At 47.5% G+C, this 19,371-nt stretch overlaps 1 protein-coding gene across 3 annotated transcripts in view; it reads right to left on the reverse strand.

Annotated features, from left to right (window-relative positions):
- ETHE1 (ETHE1 persulfide dioxygenase) overlaps positions 1-19,015 on the reverse strand; it is a 29,602-nt gene extending 10,587 nt beyond the window's left edge. Inside the window, exons 1-3 of one of the 3 annotated variants that reach the window (XM_030912669.1) lie at positions 18,892-19,015; positions 12,182-12,326; positions 11,866-12,014 (exon numbers count right to left, since the gene is read on the reverse strand). In XM_030912669.1, the coding sequence (XP_030768529.1) occupies positions 11,866-12,014; positions 12,182-12,326 (294 nt within the window). In that variant the 5' untranslated portion in view covers positions 18,892-19,015. Of the gene's footprint in view, positions 1-11,865; positions 12,015-12,181; positions 12,327-12,596; positions 12,616-12,753; positions 12,824-18,891 lie in introns of those variants that run through there. The other 2 variants (XM_030912667.1, XM_030912668.1) reach the window with 2 other exon arrangements.
- Positions 19,016-19,371: the final 356 nt, after the last annotated feature.

Consider the following 19,371-nt stretch of genomic DNA (forward strand, 5'->3'; position numbering starts at 1 on the left):
GATCCACCCGCCTCAGGCTCCCAAAATGCTGGGATTACAGGCGTGAGCCACCGTGACTGGCCAATACTATGGTTTTTTTTTATCTGATAACCAAGAAGGCTGCTAAGTGATTAACGGGCAGGTAACATACTCCTATACAGCATAGATACACTGGACATAGGGATAATTCATGTCCTGAGTGGGATGGTGTGAGATTTTTATCATGCTACTCAGAACTATGTACAATTTAAAACTTACTAATTGTTTATCTCTAGAATTTTCCATTGAATATCTTCAGGCTATGGTTGACCACAGATAACTGAAACCACAGAAAGTGAAACCACAGGTAAAGGAGTTGTACTGGATCCAACAAAGTTCTTGGATCCAAAATATATAAAGATCATGTACAAATCAATAAGATGGACTCCCTAATAGAAAAATTAGCAAAGACTTGAAAAAAACACTTTGCAAAAGAGGGTGCCCAGATGGAACAAACACATTAAAAGGTGCCCAACTTCATCTGTCATCAAGGAAATAAAAGTAAAACCACAATAGGACGCCACTACACAACACCAGAATGGCTGGAATGAAAGACTGATTTGAAGCAACTGAAACTGTCATACACCATGGTGGAAGAGTACACAGAAAACTACTGGGCAGTTTCTACTAAAGCTAAATCTACACATACCCTGTGGCTCAACCCTTGGTATACATGTGGTCCTTGACTTAAGATGGTCTAAGATTTTTTTTTTTTTTGTAAACAGAGTCTCACTCTGTCACCCAGGCTGGAGTGCAGTGGTGTGATCTCGGGTCACTGCAAACTCTGCCTCCCGGGTTCAAGCAATTCTCCTGCCTCAGCCTCCTGAGTAGCTGGGATTACAGGAACCCACCACCATGCCTGGCTAATTTTTGTCTTTTTAGTAGAGATGGAGTTTCACCCTGTTAGCCAGGCTGGTCTCAAATTCCTGACCTCAAATGATCTGCCCGCCTTGGCCTCCCAAAGTGCTGGGATTACAGGTGTGAGCCAGCCACCAGGCCTGGCTTTTTTTTTTTTTTTTTTTCAGACAGCGTCTCTCTCTGTCACCCAGGCTGCGGAGTGCAGTGGCATGATCTCAGCTCACTGCAACCTCGGCCTCCTGGGTTGAAGTGATTCTTGTGCCTCAGCCTTCTGAGTAGCTGAGATTATAGGCACGCACCACTGTGCCTAGCTAATTTTTGCCCACACTGGCCTCCCAAAGTGTTGGGATTACAGGTGTGATGCACTTGATGACTTACAATTTTGTGACTTTACAATAATGTGAAAGTGATACATTTTATTTCTTTTTTTCAGTAGAGATGGGCTCTCACTATGTTGACCAGCCTGGTCTTGAACTCCTGGCCTCAAGCAGTCCTCCCATCTCAGCCTCCCAGCGTGCTGGGATTACAGGCGTGAGCCACTGCACCCAGCCAAAAGTGATACGCTTTCAATAGAAATCATATTCCATGCACCCAAACTGCCATTCTATTTTTTACTTTCAATACAGTATTCAATACATTACATGAGATATTCAACACTCTTGCATAAAATAGGCTTTGTGTTAGATGAGTCTGCCCAACTGTAGGCTAATGTAAATGTTCCGAGTACTTTAAGGTAGACTAGACTAACCTATGATGTTTAGTAGGTTAAATGTATTAAATGCGGCCAGGTGTGGTGGCTCACGCCCATAATCCCAGCACTTTGGGAGGCTGAGGCAGGCGGATCACAAGGTCAGGAGTTTGAGACCAGTCTGGCCAACATGGTGAAACACCATCTCTACTAAAAATACAAAAAATTAGCCAGGTGTGGTGGTGTGCACCTGTAATCCCAGCTACTCAGGAGGCTGAGGCAGGAGAATCGTGTGAACCCGGGAGGCAGAAGTTGCAGTGAGCCAAGATCACGCCACTTTACTCCAGCCTGGGCAACACAGTGAGACTCCATCTCGGGGGAAAAATATATATATATATATATTATATATAATATATATGTATTATATATATTTAATATATATATAGTTATGTATTTTGTATACATATTTTTTTATATTATATATATATATATAAAATGCATTTTTTTGAGACATGGCCTCACACTGTACCCAGGCTGGAGTACAGTGGCACAATCATGGCTCACTGAAGCCTGGAACTCCCAGGCTCAAGCAATCCTCCCACACCAGCCTTTCCAGTAGCTGGGACTATAGGCACACCACCATGCCTGGCTAATTTGTTTTTAATTTTTTGCAGAGACAGGGTCTTGCAATGTTGCCCAGGCTGGTCTCAAATTCCTGGGCTCAAACTATCTTCCTACTGCAACCTCCCAAAGTCCTGGGATTATAGGTGTGAACCACTGTGCCCAGCCTATTATTATTAACTAAAACAAAAATATCTACAATCTACTTCAGTTCATAGGAAAGAAAACTTTTAGTAGGATAAGTTAAATGACACACCATGAGAAAACAGTTGAACACATCCAGAATGTGGAATATTTTAGAAGACAGCATGCCAGGAAGCTTCAAAAGTTAACACCCTGGAGACCGAGCACAGTGACTGATGCCTGTAATCCCAGCACTTTGGGAGGCTGAAGCAGGCGGATCACTTGAGGTCAGGAATTTGAGACCAGCCTGGTGAACATGGTGAAACCCCATCAATACTAAAAGTACAAAAATTAACCAGGAGTGGTGGTGCATGTCTGTAATCCCAGCTACTCGGGAGGCTGAGTCAGGAGAACTGCTTGAACCCGGGAAGCAGAGGCTGCAGTGAGCCGAGATCGCGCCACTGCACTCCAGCCTGAGTGACAGAGCAAGACTCTGTCTCAAAAAAAAAAAAGTCAATATCCTGGAGCAAAAGGATATGAAACTGTTCTAGATCCAAAAATATTTTTAATAAATAAAAAATAATAAATAAATAAATAAATAAATAAGAAAAAGAAAACAAAACAAAAACAAAAGAAGGAAAAAGAAAACACACACACGAGACTAAATAGACATAATGGCCAAACGCTAAGCTCAATTGCATCCTGGTTCCTAAAAACAGCTGTAGGCTGGGCACCGCAGCTCACACCTATAATCACAGCACTTTGAGTCACCAAAAGGGGAGGATCATTTGAGCCCAGGAGATTGAGACCAGCCTGGGCAACACGGTGAGATCCTATCTCTACCAAAAAAAGAAAGAAAAAAGAAAAAAAAAGCTGTAAAAATTATTCCTAGGGTAATTGGAGACATCTGAACACAGGGTGAATATTTAATGATGATATAAAGTTACTGCATATTTTGTTAGATGTGACAAACGTTTTGTAAAAGAGTAAGTCTCAAAGTATAGCCTAGGGAACCCTGACAGTCTGCAAGATCAAAACTATTTATGGACTTTTCGCCCATTTTCACTCTCATTCCCCAAAAACATTCACGGGGCGGGGGTAGGGGGGCGGTTGTAAAAGTTTCGTGACCTGTACTGACATAATTGCTCTGATGGCTGATGAAATCTGTGCTTGTGTATTTTTTTTTTTTCTTTTGAGACAGAGTCTCGCTCTCTCACCCAGGCTGGAGTGCAGTGGCGCAATCTCGGTTCACTGCAACCTCCACCTCCTGGGTGTTCAAGTGATTCTCATGCCTCAGCCTCCTGAGTAGCTAGGATTACAGGAGCGTGCCACCATGCCCGGTTAATTTTTGTATTTTTAGTAGAGACAGGGTTTCACCACGTTGGCCAGGCTAATCTCAAACTCCTGACTTCGGGTGATCCGCACACCTCGGCTTCCCAAAGTGCCAGGATTACAGGCGTGAGCCACCACGCCTGGCCTGTGCTTGTGTATTGTTATATTTTGTACTATTATTTCAATGTAGATTTTTAAAAATTCAAAATAAGAAATTGTGGGTGGGGAACACATAACATCTTGACCTAAAGCAGCCTTAATTGTCCCTGAAACTTGTCTAGTGATTTCCCCAACAGCCCAGCCTGCCTAACCCCAAATTCTTTCAACAAATTCATTCTTCCCTTCCGTGATGCATCATGTCCGTGACACATCCCCAGAGCTTTTCTTTCATCTGTTCCCTGCAGCAGCTAAACCTGAAACTACACTCATCAAAGAAACACAACCCAGAAGGGATCCTGTAAAGCATTCAGCCTGCTGGCCTTGGAGTTCCCACGGCCTACACTGCCCCCTGGTGGCAATTAGGCTCTCAGCTTCTTTTCCATTTGGTTCCCAAGTTCTTTCCCTCCATTATTCAAAACTATAGTAAACCCTCTTATCTGCCTGGGATAGATTTCAAGACCCGGAATGGATGCCTAAAACCGCCGATAGTACAGAACCCTACACACTATGCTTTTTCCTATACATACGCACCTATGATAGAGTTTATATATAAATTAGGCACACTAATAAATCAATAATAACTAATAATAAAACAGAACAATTACAGCAAGGTATGATGGTGCATGTCTGTAGGCCCAGCTACTTGGGAGGCTGAGGCGGGAGGATCGTCTTAGCCAGGGTTCAAAATACCAGCCTGGACAACATAGCCAGACCCCATCCAAAAAAAAATAGGTCGGGCACAGAAGCTCAAACCTGTAATCCTAGCACTTTGGGAGGTCAATGCAGGTGGATCACTTGAGGTCAGGAGTTCGAGACCAGCCTGGCCAACATGGTGAAAACCCCATCTCCACTAAAAATATTTTAAAAATCAATTAAGCGGGCATGGTGGTGCTCACCTGTAAATCCAGCTACTGCTACTTGGGAGGCTGAGACAAGAGAATCACTTGAACCCAGGAGGCGGAGGTTGCAGTAAACCAAGATTGTGCCACTGTACGCCAGCCTAGGAAACAGAATGAGACTCCATCTCAAAAGAAAAAAAGATGGAGTGATGGATGGAGATGTACACTGTAAAAAAAAAAAAAAAAAAAAAAAAAATTAAGCCTGGTGCAGTGGCTCACTCTAATCCCAGCACTTTGGGAGGCCAAGGAGGGAGGATTACCTGAGCCCAGGAGGTCTAGGCCAGCCTGGGCAATGTGGCAAAACTCTGTCTTTACAAAAAACACAAAAAACTAGCCAGGAGTGGTGGTGCACACCTGTTGTTCCAGCTATTTGGAAGGCTGAGGCAGGAGGATTGCTTGAGCCAGGAGGTTGAGGCTGCAGTGAGCTGTGATTGCAACACTGCGCTCCAGCCTGGATGACAAAGTGAGACCCTGTCTCAAAAAATAAATAAATAAATAAATAATAAAGTAAAATAAAAATAAAAATTCAGCCTTTCTCTATGCTTTAAATTTTTCATAATAAGATGTTGGAAGAAAAATTACTTGTTTTACAATTTTAAAAGGAGGAAGTATTGAAACCCACACTTGAGTCACATAAGAATCAATGGTGGAGCTTTTAAAACATGCCAATTCCTTGTGCCCACCCAGAACAATTAAATCAGACTCTGGGCCGGGCGCGGTGGCTCAAGCCTGTAATCCCAGCACTTTGGGAGGCCGAGACGGGCGGATCACGAGGTCAGGAGATCAAGACCATCCTGGCTAACACAGTGAAACCCCGTCTCTACTAAAAAAATACGAAAAAACTAGCCGGGCGTGGTGGCGGGCGCCTGTAGCCCCAGCTACTCGGGAGGCTGAGGCAGAATGGCGGGAACCCGGGAGGCGGAGCTTGCAGTGAGCAGAGATCGCGCCACTGCACTCCAGCCTGGGTGACAATAAATAAATAAATTTATTATTTATAATAAATAAATAAATAAATAAATAAATAAATAATAAATAAATAAAAATAAATCAGACTGATTCTAAGGGACCTGGGGGATCAGTGTTTTCAGCCAGTGTATTTTAACAGGCAAGCCTAACTTTCTGATTTGGTCGCCCTGTGGCAGCTAAGATGTTCACTTCTCATTGTTTATTTAAAAAAAAAAAACTCGGGCCAGGCGCGGTGGCTCACACCTGTAATTCCAGCACTTTGGGAGGCTGAGGCAGGCAGATCACTTGAGGCCAGCAGCTCACGACCAGCCTGGCAGTATGGCGAAACCCCGTCTCTTATAAAACACAAAATTTAGCCAGACATGGTGGCCCACACCTATAATCCCAGCTACTGGAGAGGCTGAGGCGGAAGGATCACCTGAACCCGGAAGGCGGAGGTTGCAGTGAGCCGAGATTGCGCCACTGCACCCCAGCCTGGGCGACACAGTGAGGCTCTGTCTCAGGAAAAAAAAAAAAAAAAGAATTGTTCCTGTTTCGGTGATCCACTGCCTTGTAGCGTCATCATGTATTAAATAGTCCCTTGCTGTGTGCTTTGTCACCTGCCCTACACCCCCGCTGTCTTTTGTGCACATGAGCAAGTGTGTCTCTGGGCTTCATACCTAGAAGGGAACCTCTGGGTTGGAGACCCTGACAGCAGTCAGCTAATCCTTGAAACAGTCTCCAGAGGAGGGTGCTGTGATAAACCCTGTGTTTTAGCGCAGGGAACTGAGGCTCCCAGAGGGAGGCAGAGGTTGCAGTGAGCCGAGATTGTGCCGCTGCACTCCAACCTGGGTGACAGAGTGATACTCTGTCTCAAAAAAAAAAAAGAAAGAAAACTCATTCTACAATAAAACCACTTAAATTTGTCCCACCTTTTGTGTAAGATGAACAACTAGTTCAAGAAACTGGGATTTTCTATGGAAGTTAAACATTTGTCGACTCAGTGACCCAGCAAGTCACTTGGGGACAATGTTCCCCAAGATATTTGCGGAAGAATCTTCATAGCAGCATTATTTATGGTAGCCAAAAAACTGAATAATCAGAGGGAAAATGGGTCTGGTGGCTCATGCCTGTAATTCACTTTGTACTTTGGGAGGCTGAGGCAGGAGGACTGCTTGAGCCTAGGAGCCACCACGACTCGCCCATTTTGTAGGGCAAAAATTATGCCCAGTGGACGAAATTTGGCCTGCCATCTGTTTTTGTAAGTCCTATAAGCTAAGAATCATTTTAACTTTTTTTTCACATTGAAAACTATCAAAGTAACATGTAACAACTAGATGAGGCTGGGCACAGTGGGGCTCACACTTGTAATCCCAACACTTTGGGAGGCCAAGGCAGGAAGGTGGCTTGAGGCCAGGAGTTCGAGACCAACCTGAGCAACACAGCAAGACTCAGAGACCATCCTGACTAACACAGTGAAACCCCATCTCTACTAAAAATACAAAAAATTAGCCAGGAGCGGTGGGTGGGCGCCTGTAGTCCCAGCTACACGGGAGGCTGAGGCAGGAGAATGCGTGAACCTGGGAGGCGGAGCTTGCAGTGAGTGAGATGGCACCACTGCACTCCAGCCTGGGCGACAGAGCGAGACTCCGTCTCAAAAAAAAAGGAAAAAAAAAAAATTTTTTAAAGTAGCTGGGCCACCCAGCGCAGTGGCTCATGCCTGTAATCCCAGCACTTTGGGAGGCCGAGGGAGGCGGATCACGAGGTCAGGAGATCAAGACCATCCTGGCTAAGACGGTGAAACCCCATTTCTACCAAAAATACAAAAAATTAGCCAAGTGTGGTGGCGGGCGCCTGTAGTCCCAGCTACTTGGGAGGCTGAAGCAGAAGAATAGTGTGAACCTGGGAGGCGGAACTTGTAGTCAGCTGAGATCGCACGACCACACTCCAGCCTGGGCGACAGAGTGAGATTCCGTCTCAAAAAAAAAATTAGCTGGACATGGTGGCACATGCCCATAGTCCCAGCTACTCAGGAGGCTACAGTCGGAGGATCACCTGAGCCCAGGAGTTGGAGGCTGCAATGAGCTATGCTCATGCCAGTGCATACCAGCTTGGGCAACAGAGCAAGAAGCCTGTCTCAAAAAAAATAAAAAATAAAAAAACCTATATGAAATCCAAATTTTATTTTTTATTTTTATTTTTTTATTTTGAGATGGAGTTTCGCACTTGTCACTCATGCTAGAATGCAATGGCACCATCTGGGCTCACTGCAGCCTCCACCTCCCAGCCGAGGTTCAAGTGATTTCCCCTGCTTCAGCCTCCCAAGTAGCTGGGACTACAGGGACACCCCACCACGCCTGGCTTATTTTGCATTTTTAGTAGAGACCGGGTTTTCACCATGTTGGTCAGGCTGGTCTCGAACTCTTGATCTCAGGTGATCCACCCGCCTTGGCCTCCCAAAGTGCTGGGATTACAGGCATGAGCCTGGCCTGAAATCCAAATTTAAAGGCCACCAATAAAGTCTTATTGGAACACAGCCATGTCTATTCATCTATGCAGTGTCTGTGGCTGCTTTCACACCACAATAAGAGCTAAGTAGCTGTCACAGAGACCCTACTACCTGTAAAAAACTGAAAATATTTACTATCTGGGCCTTCACAGAAAAAGGTAGCCAGCTGCTACTATATAGCAATAAGTAGGAAAGAACTCCAAGTATAAACAACATCATGTGTGAAAAAAAGCCAGACACAAAAGAATAAACTGTATAAGTCCTGTTTATAAGGTCAGAACAAGCAAAATTGGCCTGTGGTTAAATGCATCAGAACAATGGTGCCTTGGCAGGGTGGTCATTGGCCAGAAAGTGAGGCAAGGAAGCCTTCTGGGGTGATGGGCAAGTTCTGTATCGGGATCTGGGTAAATACTCATGCACGTGTATAATATGAGGACTCACTTCATTCCATGGATGTTAACAACTAGGGTTTTTTTGGTTTGTTTGTTTTTTGAGATGGAGTCTCGCCTTGTCACCCAGACTGGAGTGCAGTGGTGCGATCTTGGCTCACTGCAAACTCCGCCTCCCGGATTCAAGTGATTCTCCTGCCTCAGCCTCCTGAGTAGCTGGGATTACAGGTGCCCCACCACCATACTGCCTAATTTTTCTATTTTTAGTAGAGTTTTGAGAGTAGGGTTTTGCCATGTTGGCGAGGCTGGTCTTGAACTCCTGACCTCAAGTGATCCACCTGTCTCAGCCTCTCGAAAGTGCTGGGATTACAGGCATGAGCCACCATGCCTGGCCTTATTTTTTTTTTTTTTTTTTTTTTTTGAGATAGGATCTTGCTCTGTCACCCAGGCTGCAGTGCAGTGGCGTGATCATGTCTCAACTGCAACCCTCCACCTTCTGGGTTCAAGCAATCCTCCCACCTCAGCCTCCTGAGTGGCTCAGACTGCAGGTATGCACCATCATGCCCTGCTAACTTTTGTATTGTTTTGTAGAGACAGGGTCTCGCCATGTTGCCTAGGCTGGTCTTAAACTCCTGGGCTCAAGCAATCCACCCGCCTTGGCCTCCCAAAGTGATGAAAATTACAAGGCATGAGCCACCACACCCAGGCTAACAATTCATTTTTTAAAAGTAGAAGGAAAAAACAAAGGAGATAAAAATGGATCCCCATCTCCAAAATCTCAGAAAAGCCAGGCATGGTGGTTCACGCCTGTAATCCCAGCACTTTGGGGAGATCGAGGTGGGCAGATCACCTGAGATTAGGAGTTCGAGACCAGCCTGGCCAACATGGTGAAACCCATCTCTACTAAAAATACAAAAATTAGCCAGGCATGGTGGCACGTGCCTGGAATCCCAGCTATTTAGGAGGCTAAGACAGCAGAATCGCTTGCGCTCAGGAGGCAGAGGCTGCAGTGAACTGAGAGCTTACCACTGCACTCCAGCCTGGGTGACAGAGCAAGACTCTGTCTCAAAAAAATAAATAAAAATGTGGCCAGGCACAGTGGCTCATGCCTGTAATCCCAACACTTTGGGAGGCCAAGGCAGGTGGATCACCTGAGGCAGGGAGTTGGAGACCAGCCTGACCAACATGGAGAAAGCCCGTCTCTATTAAAAATACAAAATTAGCCAGGCATGGTGGTGCATGCCTGTAATCTCAGTTACTCGGGAGGCTGAGGCGTGAGAATCGCTTGAACCCAGGAGGCTGAGGTTGCGGTAAGCTGAGATAGCACCATTGCACTCCAGCCTGGGCAACAAGAGCGAAACTCCATCTCAAATAAATAAATAAACAAAAAAAATTAGCTGGGCTTAGTGGCTCATGCCTGTAATCCCAGCTACGTGGGAGGCTGAAACAAGAGAATCACTTGAACCCGGGAGGTGAAGGTTGCAGTAAACCAAGATCGCACCAGTGCACTCTAGCTTGGGCAACAAAGTGAGACACTGTCTCAAATTAAAAAAAAAAAAAAAAAATTGCCTAAGGCTGAGGAGGGGAAAGGGAAGGTTAGGGGTGATGGCTAAGGGGTGTGGGGTCTTTTTTGGAGCAATGGAACATTTTCCAATTAATGGTAGTAATGAATGAACAAGTCTGAATATACTAAAAGTCACTAAATTGTGTACTTGAAATAGATAAATCATATGGTATGTGGGTTATATCAATAAAGCTATTAAGCCTGGGCAACATAGTGAGATCCCAGCTCAACAAAAAATTTAAAAATTAGCCAGGTATGGTGGCAGGTGCCTGTAGTCCCAGCTACTTGGAGACTGAGGCAGGAGGATCACCTGAGCTCAGATGGTTGAGGCTTGCAGTAAGCTATGATCCCACCATTGCACTCCAGCCTGGGTGACAGAGCAAGACCCTTTCTCAAAAACAAACAAACAAACAACAACAAAAAAAGGGTGGGTGCAGTAGCTCATGCCTGTAATCCCAGCACTTTAGGAGGCCAAAGTAGGAGGATCACTTGAGCCCAGTAGTTCAAGCCTGGGCAACAAAGCAAAACCCTGTCTCTACAAGAACATACATAAATTAGCCAGGTGTGGTGGTGCATGCTTGTGGTCCTAGCTGCCAGGGAGGCTAAGGTGGGAGGATCACCTGAGCCTGGGAGGTCGAGGCTGACTGCACTCCAGCCTGGCTGACAGAGACTCAGTCTCAAATTAAAAAAAAAAAAGAAAGAAAGAAAAAAAAAAAAAAAACTGAAGCTAAATCTACCATAGCTAAACCTTTCAACATTCATTCCAAGAAATGTTTGTTAGCACCTGACTATTACGTACAATGCACATACATGTACAATGCATTTTTGCCTACTTCCAGAAAAAAGGCTTGAAATAAAGCTTCTGTAACCATTGTAGCTAAACTCTCTTCCCACGCACAGCCCTCATTTCCTCTAAACATTCCGACTCAAATGAACTGTCCTTATTTAGGCAAAACTCTCTAACCTGGAGGCTGTCTTCTGTCACCTGACATTCTGTCCCCAAAGTCCGTGAAACTTATTACACATCTTAGCAATTGATCAGAAAAATGCCCTGCCAGCTGTTTCCCTCCCGCTGAGGGAAACTTCCCTGACCCTCCCCTCCCCGACGCCCCGGTTGCAATTCTGGCCGGAAACCCGCTGGTGCCTGGAGCAAAGAGAGTGAGGAAGGCAGGAACCTTCAGACCTTTCCAGTGTGAGGCAACTGCAGGGCTGAGACTAGGGTGAGGCTGTTGGTGCAAGATTTAAGGAGGCGCTCACTCGCAGGTGCGGACCCTGTATTTACAGGACCCTGAGAGTTAGTGCCTCCTAAATGTTGCACTTCAGGGTCCTCACAGTCCTCATCCTAGTCCGAGGCTCTAGGTTCTAAGCACCCAGATGCTCCTTCCTCAAACGGTTTCCGCAAGACAGGACTGGGTCTCTTTCCTTCTCAGCCCTGCCCTCAGAATTCCAGCCCCTAATCAACTTTTATTTGAGATGCGTGCCAGGCCAAAGAGCTGTCCCTAAGCTTTAGGAAGGAAACTCCTTAAATGCTGTTGACTTAGGAGTTCCGCCAGTGCTCCACCTGCCCAGAGCCTCTTGCCCCAGTGCCCCACCTGGGTTTATGGTGCCCCCTCCCAGAAACATGAGCTCAGGGGTCAGAAACCCAGGTCCTGAGGTCCCTCCTCCCCAAGGACTCAGGATCCCAGGCCCCCAGTACCCTCTTCCCTTCAGTTTAAGGAATTCAGGCCACCACCCTCTTGGGGACCCAGCACCCAACTCACGAAGCGCCCGAAGCGGATGGAGTCTCCATCCTCGATGTGCAAGTCAGCCTGGGCCCCACTAAGGCGGGAGATGACAGACTGGCAGCCAGGGAGGAGGGAACGGAGCAGCCCCGAGCCTGTAATGTGGTCCGCGTGGCAGTGGGTATTCACTGGGAGAGAGAGGAGGGACCAGGTCCAGGAGGGTACAGAGAGAACCTGGGAGTCCTAGCCCAGATCCTTCTCCCTCAGACTCAGGAGTTCAGGCCCCTGGCTTCCCATTCCACTGACGCTGCAGCCCAGCCCCGCTGGAACCCAAGAGTTTGGTCCCCGAACTGACCAGCATACAGCAGCCGCAGCCCCAGCTCCTTGATCAGTTGGGCATCCCGAGGTGCTGTTTCCAGGACCGGGTCGATCAGAACGGCCTCCCGGGATTCTCTGTCACCCAGTAGGTACGTGTAGGTGCAGCTCACAGGCTCGAACATCTGGGAACGGGGGACCCAGGTGAGAGCGCAGAACCGGACTTCCATCCACCAAGTAGTCCAGACTGACTCTATCCTTTTCCTAAGATCCAGAAGCAGAAACCCCAGCCCCCTCTTTCCCCTGGAGTCGGGAGTCCGGGGCCCCACTACCTTCCTCTATCAGAACAAAGGAGTTCCAACTTTCTAACATCCCAAAATCAGGGTCCCCGGCACGTTCTTTCATGGAGGACCCAGGGGTTCAGACCCAAGCCCAGAGGCCCCCAGACTACTCACCTTTAAAGGACCCAAGAGTCCAGCCTAAACCTCACCCCGCTTTCTGCAAGATGCAGGCCTGGGTCCCCCGGATCTCTCCCTATTAAGAGACCCCAGAGTTCCGTCCTTGCTGCCGCCTAGCGCCCAGTAGTCCCCTCCTAGGTCCAGCCACCCGCACCTGTCGCAGGAGGATGGGGACTCCAGACCCGCCAAGCTGGCTCAGCTGCCGCCGGGCGACCCTCAATACAGCCCCCCGCCATTGCGCCCACCGCGGGATCAGGAATGAGCGGAGGCCGAGAGCCTGCCGGAGCCGGGCGCTCCCTCACTAACCCGGGAAGGGCGGGGCGGGGGCGGAGCACGCCTTAAAGGGGCCACCGACGCCTGGGGGCAGAGGGCGGGGGCCGCCGGGCGGAGTTCGGGCGAGGGCGAGACCGAGACCGAGGAAGCCAAAGTGCATAGCCGGAACGCTCTGAGACCTAAAGAAAACGGAGAACAGGAAACGCTCAAAGTGCGAGGGACAGACGCTCAGAGACACACAGACATACTCATGTAGGAACAGAAGTAGAAACCCAAGGAGAGGCCCTAGTACACTTATAGCCTCAGGGCCGTTTTTTTTCTTTTTCTTTTTTTCTTTTTATTTGAAACAGAGTCTCGCTCTGTCACGCAGGCTTGAGCGCAGTGACTCGATCTCGGCTTATTACAGCCTTAAACTCCCGGGTTTAAGCGATCCTGCAACCTCAGCCTCCCGATTAGCTGGGACTATGGCACGTTGCCACCACACCCGGCTTATATATATACACACACACAGAGAGAGAGACACACACATATATATATACACATATACACATATATGTATATATATGTGTGTGAATATATATAATATAATTATTTGATTTTTGCAGAGATGGAGTTCTCACTATGTTGCCCAGGCTGATCTCGAACTCCTGAGCTCAAGCGTTCCTCCCATCTTGTCCTCCCAAAGCGCTGGAATTACAGACGTGAACCACCGCGTCCCGTGGGGCCGTTTTCTAGCGGGTGGTAGGATGGTCATGGTTAGAAAAATATGTTCGGTTCCGAGAGACAGAGGTTGCAGTGAGCAGAGATGACGCCACTGCACTCCAGCCTTCCAGCCTGGGCAACAGAGGGAGGCTCCGTCTCAAAAAAAAAAAAAAAAAAAAAAAAAAAAAAAAGGTTCTCGGTTCCAGGTAGTTAATATATTGAAGGACTTTTGAGTGGGTGCCTGGTTACCAGAACAAAATCTGATCCCATTAAAGTTCATCCAAGAATTGCATAAGCCTTTTATCAGGAATGTTTCTCTCTTCCCAGGAAGATATCGTAAAATAATAATAATAATAATTTTGCATGATCTCTTGAATAATCAGATTGGGGACTATTCATCTTCAGTTGGGGTGTGAACCTCTGAAAACAGCTTTTGTTCATTTACATCAAGCACCTGGGCTGAGAAACTATCGTCTCAAGTCATGAGCTGTCAGAAAGTCTGCTCTTTGGAATCACAGCAGTAGTGAGACTAGGAATTCCCACTCTCATCTGGAGGATCTATGTCGCTTTGTGACATCAGAGCAGCCTTAATTTCCAGCCTGGGGCAGAGCTTTTTTTTTTTTTTTAATTTTAAAAAATTTTTGTAGAAATAGGGGTCTTGCTATGTTGCCCAGGCTGGTCTCCAGCTCCTGGCCTCAAACGGTCCTCCCACCTGGGCCTCCCAAAATGCTGGGATTACAGGTATGAACCACTGCGTTATCCTGTCCTGTGCAGAGATTCTGAGGAGGGGTTTCCCGCAACAACATTTATCTTAATTCTGGAGTTTCCAGGGCATGGTCCCTGGAGCTATTTTCAGAGCAGCCTCTGTGTTAATGCCTTTACACAGAGAAGGCCTGCTTTTCCTTGAGCCTATCAAATTGCTTCATTAAAATTTTATGTAGCCGGCTGGGCACGGTGTCTCACACCTGTAATCCCAGCACTTTGGGAGGCTGAGGGCGGGCGGATCACAAGGGCAGGAGTTCAAGACTAGCCTGACCAACATGGTGAAACCCCGTCTCTACTAAAAACACAAAAATTAGCCGGGCGTGGTGGTGTGCACCTGTAATCCCAGCTACTCAGGAGGCTGAGGCAGAAGTGCTTGAACCCAGGAGGTGGAGGCTGCAGTGAGCCGAGGATCGCGCCACTGCCCTCCAGCCTGGGCAACAGAGACAGACTCCATCTCAAAAACAAAAAAAACAAAAATTATGTGGCTGGGCACATGCACAGGCACTCTGAGCACTTTGGGAGGCCAAGGAGGGTGGATCACTTGAGGTCAAGAGTTTGAGACAGCCTGGCCAACATGGTGAAACCCCATCTCTACTAAAAAAAAAAAAAAAAAAAAAGTACAAAAATTAGCTGGGAGTGGTGGGGGCACGCCTGTAGAACCCAGCTACTTGGGAAGCTGAGGCATGAGAATCACTTGAACCCAAGAGGCAGAGGTTGCAGTGAGCCAAGGTTGCGCCTCTGCAACATAGCAACTTGGGAAGCTGAGGCATGAGAATCACTTGAACCCAAGAGGCAGAGGTTGCAGGTGAGCCAAGGTTGCGCCTCTGGGCAACAGAGCAAGAGTGTCCTAAAAAAAAAAAAAAAAAAAAAAAAAAAGGAAGAGAAGACACCCAGAATCCAGATAGTCTTGAGGCAGGCAGAGAAGAGCTCAGAGCTAATAAGGAAGGAGACCACTACTACTCCTGCTGCCCTCCTCCCCTCACCTTGCCTAGTTCACAAGACAGGAGGAAAGAGAGAAAGAAACAAAAGTAAGATAAATAGCCAGACAACCTTGGCACCACCACCCGGCCCTAGGACTTAAACAAAGTAATAATAATAACATCAACCCCTGGCCTAAACTACTTGTGTTATCTGCAAATTCCAGACACTGTATGGAAAAAAAAGCATTGTAAAACTTTCTGTTCTGTTAGCTGATGCATGTAGGCCCCAGTCATGTTTCCCACGCTTGCTCAATTTATCACAACCCTTTCACGTGGACCCCTTAAAGCTGTAAGCCTTTAAAAAGGCCAAATATTCCTTTTTCAGGGAGCTTGGCTCTTAAGACGCGAGTCTGCTGATGCTCCTGGCCAAATAAAAAACCTCTTCCTTCTTTAATCCAGTGTCTGAGGAGTTTTGTCTGCGGATCGTCCTGCTACACTAAGAGAATGTTTCTCATTTATTCCAGGCATGAGGTCTCATGCATGTCTGGCTCAAGCTAGACAAAGCTGAGGACCCAGAGGTGACTCAGTCTGGCTGGTAGGGGAGAGAGGTAGGGACAGCAGGTCTGAGACACAGGGAGGTGTAGGGATTTGGGGAGCTCAGGGGAGGGAGGAGCCAGAGAAAGGAATTCCTTACTGAGAGAGTCCCCTAAATAAGACCTTCTCACCCCTGGCACCCTTTCCTGTTGTTTTTGCAGAATTTCTAGACCATTTATCTGTCCTTTGAAGACCACACCCTCGATGGGGTTTATAGGCTCAGCTGTGAGATGTTCTAAGAATTAGACTTGGCTTCACCCTTCTCAGCTGTAGGACCTTGGGCAGAAAACTTATCTTCTTCTGGGTTCCCAATTTCTTATCTGCAAAATGAGGTTGAAAACAGTTCAACAGCTTGCCATAGTACAGGTTCTCAATGAGAACTGCCCATCATTATTTTGTCACTATCCTTGACTTCCTACCTTTGCCACCTCCACCCACTTCCAGGCCCTGCTGAGTTAACCTGGTTTATTTTTGTTCGTTTGTTTGTTTTTGAGATGGAGTCTTGCTCTGTTGCCCAGGCCAGAGTGCGGTGGTGCAATCTCAGTCACTGCAACCTCTGCCTCCTGGGTTCCAGAGATTCTCCTGCCCCAGCCTCCCAAGTAGCTGGGATTACAGGTGCATGCCACCACACCCAGCTAATTTTTGTATTTTTAGTAGAGATGGGGTTTCGCCATGTTGGCCAGGCTGGTCTGGAACTCCTGACCCCAAGTAATCCACCCACCTCAGCCTACCAAAGTGCTGGGATTACAGAGGTGAGCCACCGTGCCCAGCCAGATTTAACCTATCTTAACCTGCCCACTTTTCCATCAGCACACCCTCTGCCCCATTCAATGGGCAGCAAAGCATAAATGCAAATTGCCCAGACTGCAGGGCCAGGCTGAGAGATTCAAATCCTCACTCTGCTACTTCCTGGCTGGGATGACCTTCCCCTCCACACCTCATTTTCCTCCTCTGCACAAGGATGATAGTAGCATCTCCTCTTAAAACATTGCTATGGGGATTAAATAAATTAAGCACATAAGGACAGCTTCCAGTGTATAATAAGTGCTAGCAATTAATATTGTAATTAATATATAACAATACCCTCACTGGTCTTCTGGCTTCTACTCTGCCTCCTTAAAATCATGGTTCTTGAAAATAGCTGTGGCCCTAGAGGCTGGGCACGGTGGCTCACACCTGTAATCCCAGCACTGTGGGAGGCCGAAGTGGGCGGATCACCTGAGGTCAGGAGTTTGAGACCAGATTGGCCTATGTGGTGAAACCCCATCTTTACTAAAAATACAAAAAAAATTAGCCAGGCATGGTGGTGGGTGCCTGTAATCCCAGCTACTCAGGAGGCTGAAGCAGGAGAATCACTTGAACCTGGGAGGTGGAGGTTGCAGTAAGCCGAGATCTTGCCACTGCACGCCAGCCTGGGCAACAGAGTGAGACTCCATCCAAAAAAAAAAAAAAAAAAAAAAGGCGGGCGCAGTGGCTCACGCCTCTAATCCCAGCACTTTGGGAGGCCGAGACAGGTGGGTCAGGAGGTCAGGAGATCGAGACTAGCCTGGCCAACATGGTGAAACCCTGTCTCTACTAAAAATACAAAAATTAGCTGGGTGTTGTGGTGAGCACCTGTAATCCCAGCTACTTGGGAGGCTGAGGCAGGAGAATCGCTTGAACCCAGGAGGCAGGGGTTAGCAGTGAGCCAAGAATGCGCCACTGCACTCCAGCCTGGGGACAGAGCAAGACTCCATCTCAAAAAAAAAAAAAAGAGAGAGAGAACGAAGAGTCACTTCAAACTAATATAATGTGTGGAGCTCATTTAGATCTTGAGTCAAGCAAATTAAGTGTAATAAAAAGATATTTATGAGATATGATGTTTGACATTTAGCTTCGGAATCATTTGGGAAGAGTGGATGGGGGGTAAATGAAACAACACTGGTCATGAGTGAGTAATTATTTTAAAAAAATTTTTTTAAAGATATGGGGTATCGCTCTGTTGCACAGGCTGGAGTGCAGTAACATAATCATAGCTCATTGCAGACTTGAACTTCTGGGTCAGTCCCACTCCCCATCCCCGTGAAATAGCTAGGACTACAGGCTGCCACTAAGCCAGGTTTTTTGTTGTTGTTTGTTTTTTGTTTTTGTTTGTTTTGTTTTTTTAAAGATGGGAAGGTGTCTCGCTATGTTGCCCAAGCTAGGATTTTTGTTTGGGTTTTTGGTTTTTTTGTTTGTTTGTTTTTTTGAGACAGTCTCACTCTGTTGCCCAGGCTGGAGTGCAGTGGCTTGATCTTGGCTCACTGCAACCTCTGCCTCCCAGGTTCAAGCCATTCTCCTAATTCAGCCTCCAGAGTAGCTGAGATTACAAGCGTGTGCCACCACGCCCGACTAATTTTTGTATTTTTAGTAGAGACGGGGTTTCACCATGTTGGCCAGGCTAGTCTTGAACTCCTGACCTCAAGTGATCGTCCACCTCCACCTCCCAAAGTGTTGGGATTACAGGAGTGAGCCACCGCGCCTGGTCCCAGTCTAGTTTGGAACTCCTGGGCTCAAGTGATTCGCCTACCTCTGCCTCCCAGAGTGCTGGGATTACAGGCATGAGATAGGGAGCCTGGCCTAGGCACTTTCTATTCTAAACACTTTCCATTATTATCGTATTTAATCCTAACAACGCTCCATTTTATAGATGAGGAAACAGAATAGAAAGAGAGCTAGAAAGGGTCACACAGCTAGAAAGTGGCACAGCCGGATTCCAAACCAGTTACCCAGGCAATCTGGCTCCAGTCCAAATAACCCCGCCAAACTCCAGGGATCGCAGACCTTGCGGGTTATCGGACTGGAGACCCACCCGTGCAGAGGACTTTTACGGGCATTTCCTGGCCACTGCTTGGGAAGAATGCCAAGCTGCATGCCACCCCAGGCCTAGCACCACGAGCATGGGCCAGGGCACCTCGGGACCACCCAGGCTTCCGAGGGGGAAGGTAGATTCGGACGTGGCTGAGAATCTTGAATCACCCAATAGCGAGGTGTGCCGAGGCGCTATGCAAATACCGTACCTTTTATTGGGCACTGGCTGTCTCTGCGCCCGGAGTCCCGCCTCCGCCCTCTCTCGAAAAAATGGTCAGACTTTTTGCAAACGCCTTGAAGGGTGGAATTAGCAGCGAGCTCTTGAAACTGCCTCTGGAGATGGAACCCAGCGGAATTCTCGAAAAGAAGAGGGACATTAAAAAGAAGGGTGCATGTATTGATTTCCAAGCGCAGTTTGTCCATGTTAATCTTGCACGTGCTTGACTCCAGTCAGCCACCGTAGGCTCCGCCACCGGCGGTGCACTTTCAGTCGATGCGGTAGCTTCGCGCTTGCTCACGAACTTGCCTGCCTGGCTTGCGCACCCAGCTCCCCCTTCCATTCCGTCTTCCCCCTCCGCAGCCTCTGCCAGCCGGCACTGCGCATGCTTTCTGACGCCCACTTTGGTCCAGCGTGGGAGGAGGGGATGGAAATGAGGTTGGGCCGAGCAGCTCGCGCGCGCTCCCTTCCC

Source organism: Rhinopithecus roxellana, chromosome 12, assembly GCF_007565055.1.
Source record: "Rhinopithecus roxellana isolate Shanxi Qingling chromosome 12, ASM756505v1, whole genome shotgun sequence".
NCBI classification, from domain to species: Eukaryota; Metazoa; Chordata; class Mammalia; order Primates; family Cercopithecidae; genus Rhinopithecus; species Rhinopithecus roxellana.